Source organism: Oenanthe melanoleuca, chromosome Z, assembly GCF_029582105.1.
Source record: "Oenanthe melanoleuca isolate GR-GAL-2019-014 chromosome Z, OMel1.0, whole genome shotgun sequence".
In the NCBI taxonomy this organism is placed as follows: Eukaryota; Metazoa; Chordata; class Aves; order Passeriformes; family Muscicapidae; genus Oenanthe; species Oenanthe melanoleuca.
Genome location: NC_079362.1, coordinates 19,634,068 through 19,649,584, shown reverse-complemented (window position 1 = coordinate 19,649,584; position 15,517 = coordinate 19,634,068). Strand labels below are relative to the sequence as shown.

At 41.7% G+C, this 15,517-nt stretch overlaps 1 protein-coding gene across 4 annotated transcripts in view; it reads left to right on the top strand.

The window, feature by feature from the left end:
* The window catches only part of SEMA6A (semaphorin 6A), a 118,128-nt gene that overhangs the window by 43,414 nt on the left and 59,197 nt on the right, over positions 1-15,517 (top strand). For all 4 annotated transcript variants that reach the window (XM_056513396.1, XM_056513393.1, XM_056513397.1 and 1 more), the window contains exons 2-4: positions 7,496-7,633; positions 9,998-10,115; positions 15,368-15,428. In XM_056513396.1, coding sequence (XP_056369371.1) covers positions 7,534-7,633; positions 9,998-10,115; positions 15,368-15,428 — 279 coding nt within the window. In that variant the 5' untranslated portion in view covers positions 7,496-7,533. The remainder of the gene's footprint in view (positions 1-7,495; positions 7,634-9,997; positions 10,116-15,367; positions 15,429-15,517) is intronic.

Genomic DNA, 15,517 nt, shown 5'->3' with positions numbered 1-15,517 from the left:
TTTCAAAAGGCAGTGATTGCTACATTTAGCTCTCAAATCAATTCAGAATTTTGACAGAGTTTTGCTGAAGTCCCACAAATAATCAATAGAGCTATTTTTATCTCTTATATGAGTGAGACTCTTAAAAATAAGAAAGACATCTTTGTAATGACTGACCAAGCTGTTCCAGTGTTAGGTCTATTGCTCTATATGACTGGGGCTGTTGAGTGAAAGAAGTTATTTAGGCATTGCCTTTGTTCCATTCTGCAGGTTTATAATCCCAAAATAAAATTGCAAATGTTTCTGGCAGTCATCCTCCAGGCACAGATGGCTTTCCTCCCAGTTTTGGCAAGCCTGATTTCAAGTATAAAACTGAGCAATTATTAGAAAGTGAAATATTGCATGATATAATACCACTACCAGCACCATCAACATCATGACAAATGGAGCATTTGTTATTTCAGAGCCGTGTGAGAGAGCTGGTGCCACTGCATTGCCCCTTCCTTTGAAACCTGTACCTGTGCTGCAGCTGGTGATGCACAGATCGGCGCATCTTGCTAGAGCAGATGCTTTAGCAAGGAGCTGTGGCCATTTTCCCATTTGCTCTGGCTCTATATTTCAATGCAAATATCACTGAACAGGTGGCTGATGAGGCCCCTGTGGACTGTTTACAGTAAAGGTTACAACCAAAATCGATAGGCCTGAGACGCTGCTTATTCCATCTGGGAGATGTTCATCTTCCTTCTGAGCGTTTCCCCTCTGAGCAGCAGCATCCTATTAAGGCTGCAGTCGTCAGAGATGTCTCACTCAGGTCAGAAGAGGGGCTCTTCCATTTAGGCCTCCATTTGCTCTTTGCATTTTCTTTCTGTGCCGCTCTGGAGGGAGCAGCAATGTGGATCTTGACAGGACAGGTTGCCAGCATTAGGCATGCTGAGTTTTGCCTACTGACTTGACACCTGCTACTCCCGTTCGACAGGCTGAGCCTCATCACTGCTGCCTGGGGGCTGTCCAGATCTTTTCAGCTTACTGAGGCAGGAGGCAGTGATGCCACACATCATGGGTGACATTATTGTGCGAGGTATGGCCTTGTAAAGGTGCAAATGAGGGAAGAGGGACTCAGGTTTGCATAAACCTGAACAAAATAAGCAATTACCCCTGAAACTTGCGTGAAAATACTTTGTGTTTGGGCAGAAATTTTATTTTAGATGCACTTTTGCAAGTCTTTGTGACAAAATCTGCATGGTCCGTGAATCTCTGTTCAATTAAACTAGTAATGGAGTTTGCATTACTCTTTTTAGTGAAGGTAGGTACTGTTGCTTACTATATGAGGCAAAATCTCTTACTGGTGTCTTTCCCTTGGGCCAATCGTCATGGCTGGCATGCAGCCCACAGCAGCTGGGCAGTGAGTAAGCAGTACTGAATCCAATTAAAATGCTAGTAAAGCATGTATAGCAGAGGGCACCCATGCAGTCCTCTTATAGTCAGGGAGAGCTTTTTGACATGCACAAATGAGAGAAAGTGGTGCTTCCTGACACGTAATTTAGGGTCCACAGTGTTGCCAGACAGGTATGGTCTTCCCTTGGGCACTGCCTCTCTCCGCTCCCCAATGTTCAGGAGCAACCTCTTGTTACCATGGGGTCTGAAGGAGTACAGGTGATTACCCCAATGTGTTCATGCACCAGCCTCTCTGGCATGAGGGCCAGCTACCTGGAGTGCAAGAGTGCTTTTTTGGCCACATGAAATTTATGGCCAGCTGCAGAGACAACAGGAGCAGAGCAGGAGAGGAAGATGAATGATGGCTGCACCATCAGCCACGAAAAGATGTTGGAAGTTGGTAGTGCTGGCATCAAGTGTCTGTAGCCACCTGCACCACCATTCAGGTGACTGAGCAGCAATTGGTAGAGAAAGGACAGCGTGGGTGAAAAAGCTGTCCATCCCAGGCACTGCCCTGCCACTGCCAATTCGGTTACAGTGTCTGGCACTCCATGCTGTGTCTTGCTGATAGCCACTTGTGTCTCATCTCTCTTGAGCTTCCCAAGCACCTGCTGAGCTTCTGTTCACTCACATCTGTCTGATCCCCTTGGCACCGTGCAGACCAGGCGTTTTGCACGAGCCCTTCTGCTGCCTGGAGCAGCCATGAGTGGTGGCTGAGCAGCAGCTAGCACACCACACAGGCAGGCAAAGACAAAAGATGCTCTCCTGAACGTCTCTGCTGGTGCCAGCCGAACTTCCCACATTCTCTGGTTGCTGCAGCCTTCAGGTTGTATTCCTCTCCTTTGTTGTTGTTGTTTCATTATTCCTATCTCCGTCCTCTGACTTGCATGGAACTCTTGTCTTTCACTTTCTAGGAACTGTGCATTTAAAAGGGTAAATAGCAGTGATGTTGTTTTCCACTCAGAGATTTCCAAAGGAAAATTAGCCAAATTTAAATGTAGCCAAAGGAGTTGAAGGATGCTTGCCAACATCTCGTGGCAAACCTGTACCATAGCAGGCAACAGCAGGCAGGTTGGCCAACTGGTTTCTGTGCTCTGTCCGCAGCACAGCAAGGCGTGTGCTGTGTAGATCAGTACATGCTTTTTATGTAATGCCAGAGCTTGCTCTGTGAGTCTGTTTTGAGGGAACACTGGAGTAGGACTTGGGCTCCTAAATCACCTGTGTACCACAGAAGAATTGCCAAGCTTTTATCCTCTGTTATGAAACTCAAATCAGTTTCTTCTCTGCTTTTTAATGGTACTTTTGCTGGTTATGATTCTAGGGCTGTTTGCTGAGTATTTCCAGGACCAGTTCACATAGACTGCTGCTAGACTCCCTGTTGTGTGTTTTACCCTTGTGCAGTAGTTAAAATTCATCTGGCTTTTTAGTTTCCTCAGTGTTTGGTTAAATGCTGTCCCTTCTTGCTGGACTATCTTTTTGAAGAATAAATTATTTCTACATATTTGTAGAAGTGAAAGAATTTGTTGAAGACAGTCACAGGCTTTTATGGCCAGTAGGTTTTCTGGCCTTGCTTCATGCATAACACAGCCCATGGAATTTTGTCCAGTGATTCTCACATTAAGCTTAATAATTTCTGGATCGAAGTGCAGCTGTTGTGTATGAACATGACCCATCATGGTAGAAAGAAGTTTTGTAATAAATGGATATAAAAAGATCTATTCATTTAAGAGTAGTCTTACTGTGCCATGGGAAAATTCTGTCATGATTGCATACTTTGATTTTTCTTGGAGTTATGCTGGGATTAGCTGACTGTACAGTGAGGTTGTAGCAACAAGATAGGAAGTTTTCTAACATGGAAAAGCATCTCTTTTGTTAGAGATGTGCCTTTGCAGTCATTGCTTTTGCTGTTGAATTTGTTCTCAGGATCAAATCTGCCTTCCTACTTTTATGGAGTTTTCCAGGAAGTTCACTTTTCCGTTTAGATTTTTTTATTGGATTTGTGTAACCTTTCTGGAACAAACAAGCTGTAGATAAAATAATCTGCCTACTAGGGTATTGTGGCAAGAGCCACGTAATTCTTTCCTTAGCCAAGCAGATATTCTGTATGCATTTCCACCCAGACTGTTGTAAATGCTAAAAATATCAGAGAGCAAAAAGCAAAGCTCATCATGGTGGCTTCTAGTTGGCTTGAATAGCCATGGATAGCCATTGTGGGAGGATAAAATTAGTAAAATTAGACTTTTCTCCTTGTTTTGAAATGATCATTATTTTCTTGGCTTCAGAAACTCCTTCATGCCAACAGCATGAATTTTACAAAAGTAAATGATCATATGTCAAGCATATATATGTGGGTGGTTGTATATGTATATGTATATGTATATGTATATGTATATGTATATGTATATGTATATGTATATGTATACTTTGACTAAGCAAAAATAATAGTAATAGCAACTATATTGTACTAGTATCCAAACATCCTACTTAGAAGTGATTCATCTTTGAGCTGAGGTGTACAAACAGAGAAACCTATTCCACCTCAGAAGGCAAGACTTGGATTTCTATACACACTAAGAGATCATGTGGTTTGTTTATATTTAATTACAATACAACAGAAAGGAGGGAACACAAAAGTGGCCAGAACAAGATGTTTTACATAGGTATTTGAGACATCAGCTTTGGAAAGAAGAATCAGAGCACCAAGTTATATTCCAAAAAATTACTGTATTCCTTTGTTGAGGAATTTAAAAAGCAGATTATTTGTGGGTTTTTTAGAACCTTGGAAGAAATCTAATCTACTCTGCCAATTCGATGGCTACAAAGCAGTGGATTAGACATAGATTATAAAACATGCTCTTAAATATTTACAGTGCTGTATTTTAATATCATGTGTGATAATAAAAGACCGTCAAGACTCACTTTTCTTGTCACCAGTAGCTTTCTTTAACAAGAGTGACAATGTTTTGAACCAGGAGAGTTGGAGTTCTCAGTCCCAGTTCTCTCTAAACCAGTATGGCTTAGTGCAGGCCAGAATGAATTGGAGTTCAGATCTTTGCATGGAAGATGGAGAGCTCTTCCTTGATGTTTGCAAAAGTTTTATTTTGAGGCAGTGCCTGTACTCACTTGGCATCACTGTCTAACTACTCATCTTCATCAGACACTGTGTTCACAAGCACTTTTCATTAAAAGTACTTTCAGCACAGTACGAGTGAGAACATTTGCATCAATCCCAGGGGCCCAACCACAGTGAAAATTGTACTAAAAATAAGTGTGACCTTCTTGAATCAGCACTTTTCTGAAATTCCACTGAAACAGTATGGCTCTTTCTGCCATTGTAAGAAATGCAAAAGTGACAATATTTTTTGAGTAATTGCCTCTGAAAAAAGCTGCCTTTGGATGCAATTTAGTCCTTCTCAGTGTTAATTTATTGTCACAGACACTGATACACACGTAGTCCAGTTGAATTATTGACATGTTGAAACACATATTTTGCATGCATATTTGTGAATTTGAATAACTCTGTTGGTGGCATCAGAGCAACAGAGAATTGTGCTTTCTTTTCTCTTCTCCCTTTTCTTCCCCAAAAGAATCCCCTTTAAGAAGGAGAGAGAATTTAATTTGCTTTTAAACCTACCGATTTATGTCAGTTCTGTTGTCAGTTTGGTTTTTTCCTAAGTAAAAGAAAGCAGATCTGTCCCAATAGCATGTACACATGAAATCACAGAGTAAGTGTGCTGGGCATTGTTCATTTTCCTGGAAGCTGTCTCCCACACAGATTTACACGTCTGAATGAGCAGAAGAGACTGATGGTGCAGAATCACCCATGGGACAAGTTTTTCAGGCTCTAAAGAGCAGTGGCAGAGCTGTGTCTGCAGTACTGTGGTGCTTTCCTCACAGCATACACGTTGCTAGATAGTGGATTTTGTGATGATAGGGAGTAACAGAGAGCAGCTATTCTCATGATCCTGAGTCTCACTGTGAGCCAAGTGGTTTGGATTGTTAGCCTGCAGACTGATACTGTAGATTAATACAGTTTAAGTGGAAGAATTGGATTGTTTCCTAAATTCTTCCCATTAAACTGTTGTTCTTCATGTATGCCCCAGAAAAGATTTGTACATTGGATTGTAGCAATTCCAAGGAGAAAATAATTTCAATCAGTTTGTGTAGTAAGGTGTTTTGTTTTGTCTTTTTCGCAGTGTACTTACAAGGGCAAAATCTTTAAACCAGCAAAGTGACATTTTGAAAAATTGCATAGAGAAAAAGGAATTAGCCCCTTTAATGGGTATATATTGTTTTAAAGTAAAACCTTTAGAGGGAAACTGTTTTTCCAAGCATGCTATTTACTTCTGCTGCTTATTTCTTCTTTGGGCATTCCAAAGGGCCCCAAATGACAACAAATAGAAAGAAGCAGGTTCTACCCCACAGAGCTAACAGTCAAGAGAAAATATAAAAGGTGGCTAAAAAGACAAATGGAGGAAATGCATAAAGAAAGTGTCTGCAGGCAGATAGAGCTGTGTCAGGTTTCATACAGAGCTATTGGCTTAACCAGCCCTGGATTGAAATACTTCTATTGGGGCTTCTATGTATTATCTTTTAGTATGTATTTTCCTATAAGTTATAATAAACAGACAGTGTCTGCATTATATTGCATTTATTCTTGCTATTTTTATCCTTCACCCTCTATCTGGAACTCCATTCAGTTAAGGTGTCAGTCACTGCCTTATATTATTTTTTATTTTTTTCCTATTCTTGGTCTAACTTGGTCTCTCAGTTATTTTGTTAATAGAAACAGAGAATCAGCCAAAATTCCAATTTGTGTGTTGAAATAATAATAGCCTAACACTGAGAGTGTAATAAATCAGTAGTCCTCATGGACTCTATCACCCTGCAACAGAGTCCCACTCCAAACCATTTATAGAAACTGAAATTTTATTTGAAAGCAAAAATTTGATGAGGCAAATTAATTATTGTGACATTTTTCTATTGGTTAAAAAATGAGGAATCCAACATTTAAGGTTTGCTAATGCTTTTTTTGGCACCGAGAAAGGAGATACAGGTATCTAATATTAAATAGTGCTGCAGAAGGGCAAGTTAGCACTTTGTTTGCCAAATTAAGTTTCAAAGACTATGTAGGTTATGAAGTTTGACTTTCTGCCCATAAATCTTGAATGACTGACAGACCACTGTAAAATATCTTTGTTCAAAAGGAATCCTTGGCAGGCAGCATCAAAGGTTTGAAACTCAGGAAGGGATGAAAAGAAAACCCCACTTTTGCACTGATTTCCCCTACAGATCAATGTCTCTGTGAAATTTGCCTGGGAATTATGAAGTATTTACTGTATTATGTGCTGGTTTTTTTCATTGTATCCAAAGGCCCCAGTGGTTTCTTTTATCTTAAAGATTTAGGGATATTTTTGTACATGAAATCTGAATGAATGAATGAATGAATGCATCAGCGGAACATGAGGGAAAAAAATGCTGGATTTAGACAGTTCTTTTCTTCCTTATTTTATCACAAGTTGGAGTATTGGTTTTATGACACCTAAATTTATGGATACATATTTTTATGGTAAAGCCCAATGACATGTTCTGGATGCTCCATCAAGCTCTCTCAGTGTTTCTTCACTTGATTCACAGCTCTGTAGGGTATGAATCAGTCCTGTAGTATAACTCTTAATCTCTTTTTAACCAGAATAATGTCGTGTGGGGTGGGTTTTTTTATTTATGGTGTATGTCATCATGTCATCATCTAGTTATGTAAACCAAAGAAGAGGAATATAAAATATTTCTTGGAAAACTCTTGTCAGCTGTCGATCAGTGCAGGAGATTAAGCATCTTTATTGCATGCAAGCATCAGAGGCAGAAAATTTTTTGTAACACACAGGTCCTTAAGTCTATCCTCAGCCAAGATGTGGCCTTGCTGGGGCATGGGCTGAAGAACAACTGGCTTTTTAGGGCAGTTCCTGCTTAGAAACACATGTACAATGAGAGGCCTGAGGAGAAAAGCTCCTTCTACTTTCCACGGTCTCTTTAAAGCTGTGATCCAACAGAAGGTGCTTAAACTCTTGTTTGTCTTCCACAGGGTGAAGTGAAGAAGTGAAGCCTCACAGCTGAACTACTATGAGGTCAGAAGCCTTGCTGCTATATTTCACACTGCTACACTTTGCTGGGGCTGGTTTCCCAGAAGATTCTGAGCCTATCAGTATTTCGCATGGCAACTGTGAGTATAAGGGGCCACAGGACTTCATTTAGTACTGACCAGGGGACTTCAATTCAACATTACTTAAATGCAGTTGCAGCTGATAAAGTTGCTTTTTCTTGATTTCTCCCATATCAGCCAATTTGCATTCTCAGGTGCTAATATAAGAACATGACTTTTTCACATGGTCTTATTATTTGTTAGTCTAATACAAATAATTGAATTTATTTCTTTAAGCTCAGATGGATTCTGCCTGAGCATTGGACAATTTTTCCCTAAGATGGAATTGCAGCTAAAAACCAAATCAAGACAAAGAATCTTTTATGACAGAAGATCTCTCCTTTCTTAGCAGTAGAGGTTGGCAAAGTCTCCAAAATCTAGTGTAACACCAACAGCTGCTTATTGAGATCTGCTGGCTAAACAGGTGGATAGCTTTCTGAGCATTTTACTGTGGACATGAGGCTTGACTTAACTAATTCTTTCACATTTGCCTCAGCTCAATTGTGATAATGGCAAGGAAAATTCTTCAAAGTGCCAAAGTTTCAGATGTTTATAAGGAAGTCTTTAGCATCTGGGCCTCCAAAAGTGTGCCAGGGAGTGGCGAGTCAGCCAAGAGCAGGCTTGTGTTCACTCCTTTTTTGTTCAGAAATTTGGTTTTTAAATTGTCTGTGTTTATTGTGCTTTGGAATGGCCTTGGTGCCCATAAACTTGTCTGTCCTGTCTAACACCAGTCTGAAAGACAGGACTCCAGGGCACACCTGATGTGCTGCAAATGCTAATAGACTTCTGGGATATAACAGCAGGGAGGAGCTGCTCTGAAGCAAACTCCAGTGAAATATGGCTGGTGTGGCCACTGGATCTTCAGCACCAACGTTTTCACCCTCCAGAAGGGCAGTGCTAGTCATTCTTGCAAAAAATTGCCAGGCTTGATCCTTTTGGAGAAATAGAACATGGGATAATACTTCCTCAGTGGCATGGCACATTGAAGTGGACATGAATGCCCCTAGTTTGTTCTAGATGCATGAGTTACAGAGGAAACATTACTGAATTTGAAACAGTCTCACAGTAAAACTTGGCATTTTGCATGTAAGACATGGTCAGAAGGATTAAGCTTCTGAATGTAAATCCTGTCTGGTGTCTTAATTTATTTCTACAAGAGTTCTCAGCACCTGGTTTGAAGTTCTTTTTTCTATCCAGTTTTATCACCAGACTTTCTGTCACATAACACTTTGAAGTGCTTTGCTGATGCCATCAAAGTATTGTATGAACCAATACTTTGACCAAGCTTAACAAGTACAATGCTTTAGAAGACAATAGCTGAAAATACTAAAGCAGTAGATGAGCTTTTAGAAGAAATAGACTCCCCCAAAGAGCTATAATTTTCTGGGAAAGCATATTAGTGGGGAAAAGGCATAGCTAGATGCTCATCAACTCTATGTAACACTCCCTTGTAGCAGGTCTGCAGTGATAGTGCTCATCAGAGGATTATCCTGCTCCTGTCTTCTGTCACTTTATTTACTTAATTAGCTCCTTGTTTGTGTATCTAGGTGTCATGATCATATGATAGTCATGAATGTGAAGTGGCCCTTGATCAGAAGTGTTCACTGCTGTTGCTGGATGTACACCCATCTGAGGAGCAGTGGAACACCCTGTGTGGGCTGAGTTCTCACCCCAGAAAATAATGGGAATAGACAATAAATGCTCTTGCTGACTGGTAGAACTGGGGGGCAGCTGACTTGTTGACAGCATAAGCTCAGTACAGCGATTCCAATCAGTATTGCTGTCCAGTTGCCAGAAGGACTGGATATCAGACTGATTGCCAAAATAATGTGCAGTGACTTTCACTTCATGAGGTTCAAGTGGTGATTTCCCACCATTTCTCAGAAATCCCTGCAGCTGTTCTATGACAGCAGTTGAGTCCTGAACAAAACCCAGGGAACTGGTGGCTGGAACACCCAGAGCCAAGTGTTTTGCTTTAGCCACTACCAGTCCAGTCGTTGTGGTGATTGATAGGCCAGTGTGGAACAGCTTTGTCCTGATAGACATGCTTTGGCAGCCAGGAGCAAGCATTTAAGCTCTGCAAGCAGTGAAAGAAAAACTGTGAGAAAGTGCCATATACCTGTGTGCCAAGAGCTCCAGAACAGCTTTTAGCTTAAAAAAAAATCAGTTTTTGTCTTCTACAAAGGTGGTGACTTTCTCCTTTGCAGCTGCAGAGACTGTAACCTTGAAGAACTGTCCAGCTCATGCCTTCCAGCCCAGTCTGCACTGCCAGGGCAGAACACCAACCATGGGTTTTGGCTACAGCTGGGCCCCATGGTGCTTCATGCTAGCACCATTTCAGTTTGTCATTCTCTTTTGACCTGTTGATTTTTTTCCCTCCTACAGATACAAGACAGTATCCGGTGTTTGTGGGTCACAAGCCAGGGCGGAACACCACACAGAGGCACCGGCTGGACATCCAGCTCGTCATGGTCATGAACAGGACCCTCTACGTTGCTGCTAGGTCAGTAGCCTCCTGCTTCACCATTCCTCTCTTACTGCTTTAAGAGGAGCAAGGAGAAGACAAGGATAGTCTGAGTTCGTCTCTGATGAACACATCATTTTTAGGATTGTCTCGCGCTCAGAGAGAGCTTTGCAGCCTGTTAGTATGGCGTATTACAAACTTTGCTAGATGATCAGCTGAAGTTTTGTGATTTGTTATACCTGTTCTTTAGGACTACATGCCTCTGACTTCCTCTGAGACCTGCAAGAGGGAAGTTGCCAGAAAAATATTTTAGTTCCATGGAGAAGCAATTCCGTCCTCAGTGTTTTATTCCACTTGTGCTCACCAATAATGACAAATTTTAGAGAATAATTCTTCTGTGCACAGATGTTTTTTTTTTTAAATAAGAGCTATTAGAATGTAATTTTGCTGATTTAGGCATGTTTTTGGTATTTTAAGACAAAAAAAAAGAACGAAACACTCTTCCTCAAGATAATTTAATTTTGTGTCTTGACTTTTTTGGAGAGCTGTACTGTGCATCTTTCTATAAAAATTGCTCGCAGAGCCACCCATTCATTTTGCTTAGCTCAGCTTGCACTATCAACCTCAGTGGGGCTACACCCATTACACAGCTGCCAACCTGGCAGAGATCTGATATTAACACTTCATCTCCCTACCTGCTGTTAGCAAAGAAGATTGACAATATTAGAGTGGGAATTACATGAGATATGCAGAATGAGTGCAAGATGGGTCCAGACTAGCAAGCATGGGTGGTCCAGATTAGCAAAGGTGGGTAGTCCAGTTTAGGAGCTCTTGGACCCAGATCCTGTTTGGGACCTCCCTGCAAGCTGTCTCTCAAGTAATAACTTGTTTCCTGCCTGTTTTCTGGTCCTCCATTGGAAAAATGCACACCTTTCTGCACATGCCACATAAAACCAGGCTGCTGCTGCAGATGGGAGAAGCGGTGGGTGGGATGGCCAAGAGTGAAGGGGAGCAGCTGCTAAGCAGGCAGCTTCTCACCACTAGCCCTGTCTGCAAAGCCCTTGGCAGCCTCTGGGAGCTGCCTGGCTTTCTTCTCAGACAGCCACTCCCCATCTCCTGGGTGGTCGCGTGTGTCCTGTGGGGAAAAGCTGCCTGCCGGTCTCCGTGCGGCACCGCGTAATTGGGAATCACGTTACTCCAGCACGGCCACCGAGGGACATCTTCAGAGTCGTGTCCCTGGCTGCTGGGAGAGCACACCTGTTCCCTCAGCCAGCCATCACAGCTGCTCTGGCTGATGGCAGCTTCCTCGGGCTCCTTGCACAGCCCGTTCTGTGTGGGGACTGGGTGGCAGAGCTCAGACCCTGCGTCGAGTCCAGGCAGGGACCAAGTGTCCTTCCCCAGGAGAAAGTGTCCTAACCCAGGAGAAAGTGTCCTTCCCCAAGGAGCAAGTGTCCTTCCCCAGGAGAAAGTGTCCTAACCCAGGAGAAAGTGTCCTAACCCAGGAGAAAGTGTCCTTCCCCAAGGAGCAAGTGTCCTAACCCAGGGAGGAAGCACCCTTCCCCAGGAGCAAGTGTTCTTCCCCAGGAGCAGTCATCCTTTCCCAAGGAGCAAGTATCCTTCCCCATGGAGAAAGTGTCCTTCCCCAGGAGCAAGTGTCCTTCCCCAGGGAGTAAGTTTCCTCCCCAGGAGCTGCAGTGATGGTAGGCACAAGGAGAGGCCAGCCCTGCAGCAAGTGGCAAGGCCCCATGCTTTGCCTGAGCTCTGAGATTGGTGTTTTTGCAGTGTTTAATGGGATAATGAGTGGGGCAGGGTAGAGTGTTGAATAGGGTTTAAAGGTGGTGGCAGGATTTCCTCCTTTTCATGCTGAGCTCCCTTTGCTTTCCTTATTTGTTTTCCTTTAAATTAGGAAATTATTTGCACTGAGGTGGTGGCAAATCCACTTTGCAGATTTTGCTTTGCTGTTTTCATAGTTTGTTCCCAGGCTGAGATTGACGCAGTTAGACTGTCTCGGTGCCCAAGCACTGGCTTTATAGCAGGAAAACCTGGAGAACAGTTTTGGGATATGAAACCACTGTGTGCACAAATTACATGAAGAATGCTAATATTTGGGGGATAACATGTACTAGTATGTGAATGTGCATTCTTCCTTAACTGTATAAAACCACTTGCTACAATGAGAGCGCTGGTATAGTCCTAGGATCTTGTGACCTACAAAAAAGAATAAAGACCTGGTCTGTTCTGTACTTGTGCCAGCATGAAAAAAATCTTCTTACGCATTTTTTTCCTTCAGTAACTCAAAACCTCTTTACCCCCTCCATGTTACTGAATAAAGTCCCTCCTGGCCTGACAAGACTATGTGATACAAGTTGAAATTCAGAGGTAATTTTATCTTTAAGTAACAAACTTCAGAAAATGAGTCATCCCATCATATTTAGTGTGAAGGAGTTTAATTCAAATGCTGCATTTTCTTCAAGGCAGTAGTAAGTCTAGAGATTGGAAGCAAATTTTTCACAAGCAAAGGTGTTTGCCAAAGAGTTTTGTAACAAGATTCATTGAAAACTGTGGCTAAATAAATCTGGGGCAATTATATGAGATATTGTTTTCATGCTTTTTTTATACATTGAGGTACAGTGATCCTAAGTTAATGTTTGACCCAATTATCTGAAAAACAATCAAAACAAATGGCTAAATACTGGAAGTTTTTATTTTAGGGTTGTTGTGTTTAGGTTGGTTTTTTGTTTGTTTGTTTGTTTGTTTTTCAGTTTTTTTGTTTGCTTGTTTTGGAAAATCCAGTGTTGACTTTTGCAGACAGTTTCAGTGCAGCAGAAAGGCTAACACAGATTTGAGAACTGCTTGCATTTTATTAATGAGCAACTGGCATAGAACAAAATTTCTGTCAGTCTGCTACTTATTTTGTCATATGGGATACATGACTCCTGTATTAGCTATTACCAAATAAAGTTTTGTGTCACTTCACAAAGGCATTATTTCATGTTATCAGGCAGAAATACACAGCCAGTATAAATCAGAATAACTCAGCCAAAGGCCATAAAGCTTTACTGTCTGAATATCTGTTTTGCAGTCTGCAAAGGACTGGCTCTGCATCTTTTTTTCTCTCCATCTCTCTCTCACTGGCCCACACCCAGGCACACACCCCCTTTTCTAAGTTTGCTGTGTCTCCTCCTCCCATTGTCTCGTGCAGTGGCAGCTTTTGTTCACATTATCTGCCACCCCTCGTGTGTGTGAAGGAAACTGGCAGAGCAGGGCATGGGATGGCTCCCCCTTATTTGCAGTGTTTCCAAACCCAGTGCTCCCAGTGCCAAGGGTCATGCACAGCCAGTGGCATTATTTAAATTCCCTCCCTCGACAAGATTATGCCATGGCAACAAAATGCAGTTCTGCTGACTGGAGGTGGGAAAAGCGGAAGCGCTAGGATTAAGTAAATTTGTGTTAGAATAACTTAATTAGCAGTAAACTGTGCACATACCACAGCTAGTTGATAGAAGGAGTTGGGCAGCAGTGGGAAAAGGAGGACGAGGACAATCCCACGTTTTCTGTGACTAGGTGGCCCTCCCCTGAATTTGACAGCTTTTTGCTCTCTGCTGACACTGTCAGCAACTGTGTTTCGTCTGTGGCATGAGAAAATTATATGTAATTTTCCTGATGCTAGCCTTCTTTCCAACAATCCTGTAACTTAGCATCTGAGTTTCGTTTGAACTGTTCCTTGAACCAGAAAGTAAGTCCTCTAAAGACAGGTTTATTGAGAGTGGAACTAAATACCTCGGCTCTTTCTGAGTGCCACTGCTGTATTTTCTAATTGTCTTGTTGAAAATTAAAAACCTGTATGCTCTGGAAACTGAGGCTGATGAATAAAACCAAAAGCTGTGCCAGAAGAAGGGTTTCAGAGGTCCACCTGTGCCTCATTTGCAACTCAAGAGATTTTTTCCCCCACTTTTACATAGCAGGAGTGACACTGCAATAAAGAGCAGCGCACATAAAAAGGGAACCATGACGTAATCTGTGAAGCTGATATCGTGCTAATAGATAATTTTATTCCAGAACCAACCCTGACCACTGCTCTGTCACTGAAGTCAGGCAAATAATAAGCTGAATTATTAAACCAATCTTGGAAGTAAATGACAGCTCTGGTTTTAGAGTCTGGAGGAGAAGAAAATCCATCAACTCTTCAATTTGGCATCTTACAAAGCAAACAGCCTCAAGCTTCATAGGAGACAAATTTTAAAAAGCTGGTTCCCTACCACAATGATGCCTCTTTTCTCCATCTGAGAGTAGTGTTGTTTTCTTCTCTTGTACCAGTATTTTGTGTTTTACTTATTTAAAGAGACTAGCACTATTTCCCCAAAACCAAATAAAAATGAAGCTAACCTCAAGAGCAGGGCTTTCTGAAATGGAAAAAGCCTGTATTCTGCTTTCAGCAGATCCCCTCCAATGCTGTGGATCATGCTTCAGCAGCAGGGCTTTCTGCATGTTGAAAAAAATCCAATTTTATTTCAAGGAAAATGAGATCTCAGCCCAAATTTGATGTGCTGGTTACTACAGCATTGTGGGTTGGTGGTTTTTTCAGCTTTTGGGTTCTATACAGAGCTGCCCTGTTCTCAGCTTACATGAAGAGAATGTCTAAAAATATCTCTTTACCTGAGTAGCTGTGTCTGTTTCCCCTTTCCAGGAGGAGATTGGCAGCTTATTGTAGGAAGGGACAGGTTCTCAGGAGAAAGGAGAGGAAAGGGAAAGGGAAAGGGAAAGGGAAAGGGAAGGGAAAGGGAAAGGGAAAGGGAAAGGGAAAGGGAAAGGGAAAGGGAAAGGGAAAGGGAAAGGGAAAGGGAAGACATCTCTTTTACCAGAAATGGCTCAATGTAGCACAGTGACTTCCACCCCAGAATTGGCAAAGGGTGCCTAAAAGCTATTGCAGATTTCAGGATACAGGATAGATTGTGGCATCTGCTGTAGGACTGATAGAGTAGAAATCATGTGAGACTCATCTACTTTCCCAAATCTCATTTGTTCAAATAATTGCTTTTGGGAAATAATCTTACTTTGAAGTTTTGTAGCACTTTCCTTTTTTTCTCTTAATGGGAAGGCAAACAGTTTGTATGTGAAAATGCTTTTGTGGGAGAAGCAGGAGATGCTGCCAGTAATGTTTCCTGGTAAGACCTCTGATTGTTTTTTTTTTTAATGGATTATGGATTATCTTGTGATAGATAGCTCTCTTATAGAAAATGAACTGTCTAACTACTCCATTTGACTTTGTATTCATTTGCTTTTGTTTACAGGGACCATATTTATACTGTTGATATGGACACATCACATACAGAAGAAATTTATTTTAACAAAGTAAGTAGCTTTTATCATCATCCAGAAACCAAGGACACTTGAATGAGCTTCAAATAAATAGGATGATGACATTGTTTTAAAGAACTTGC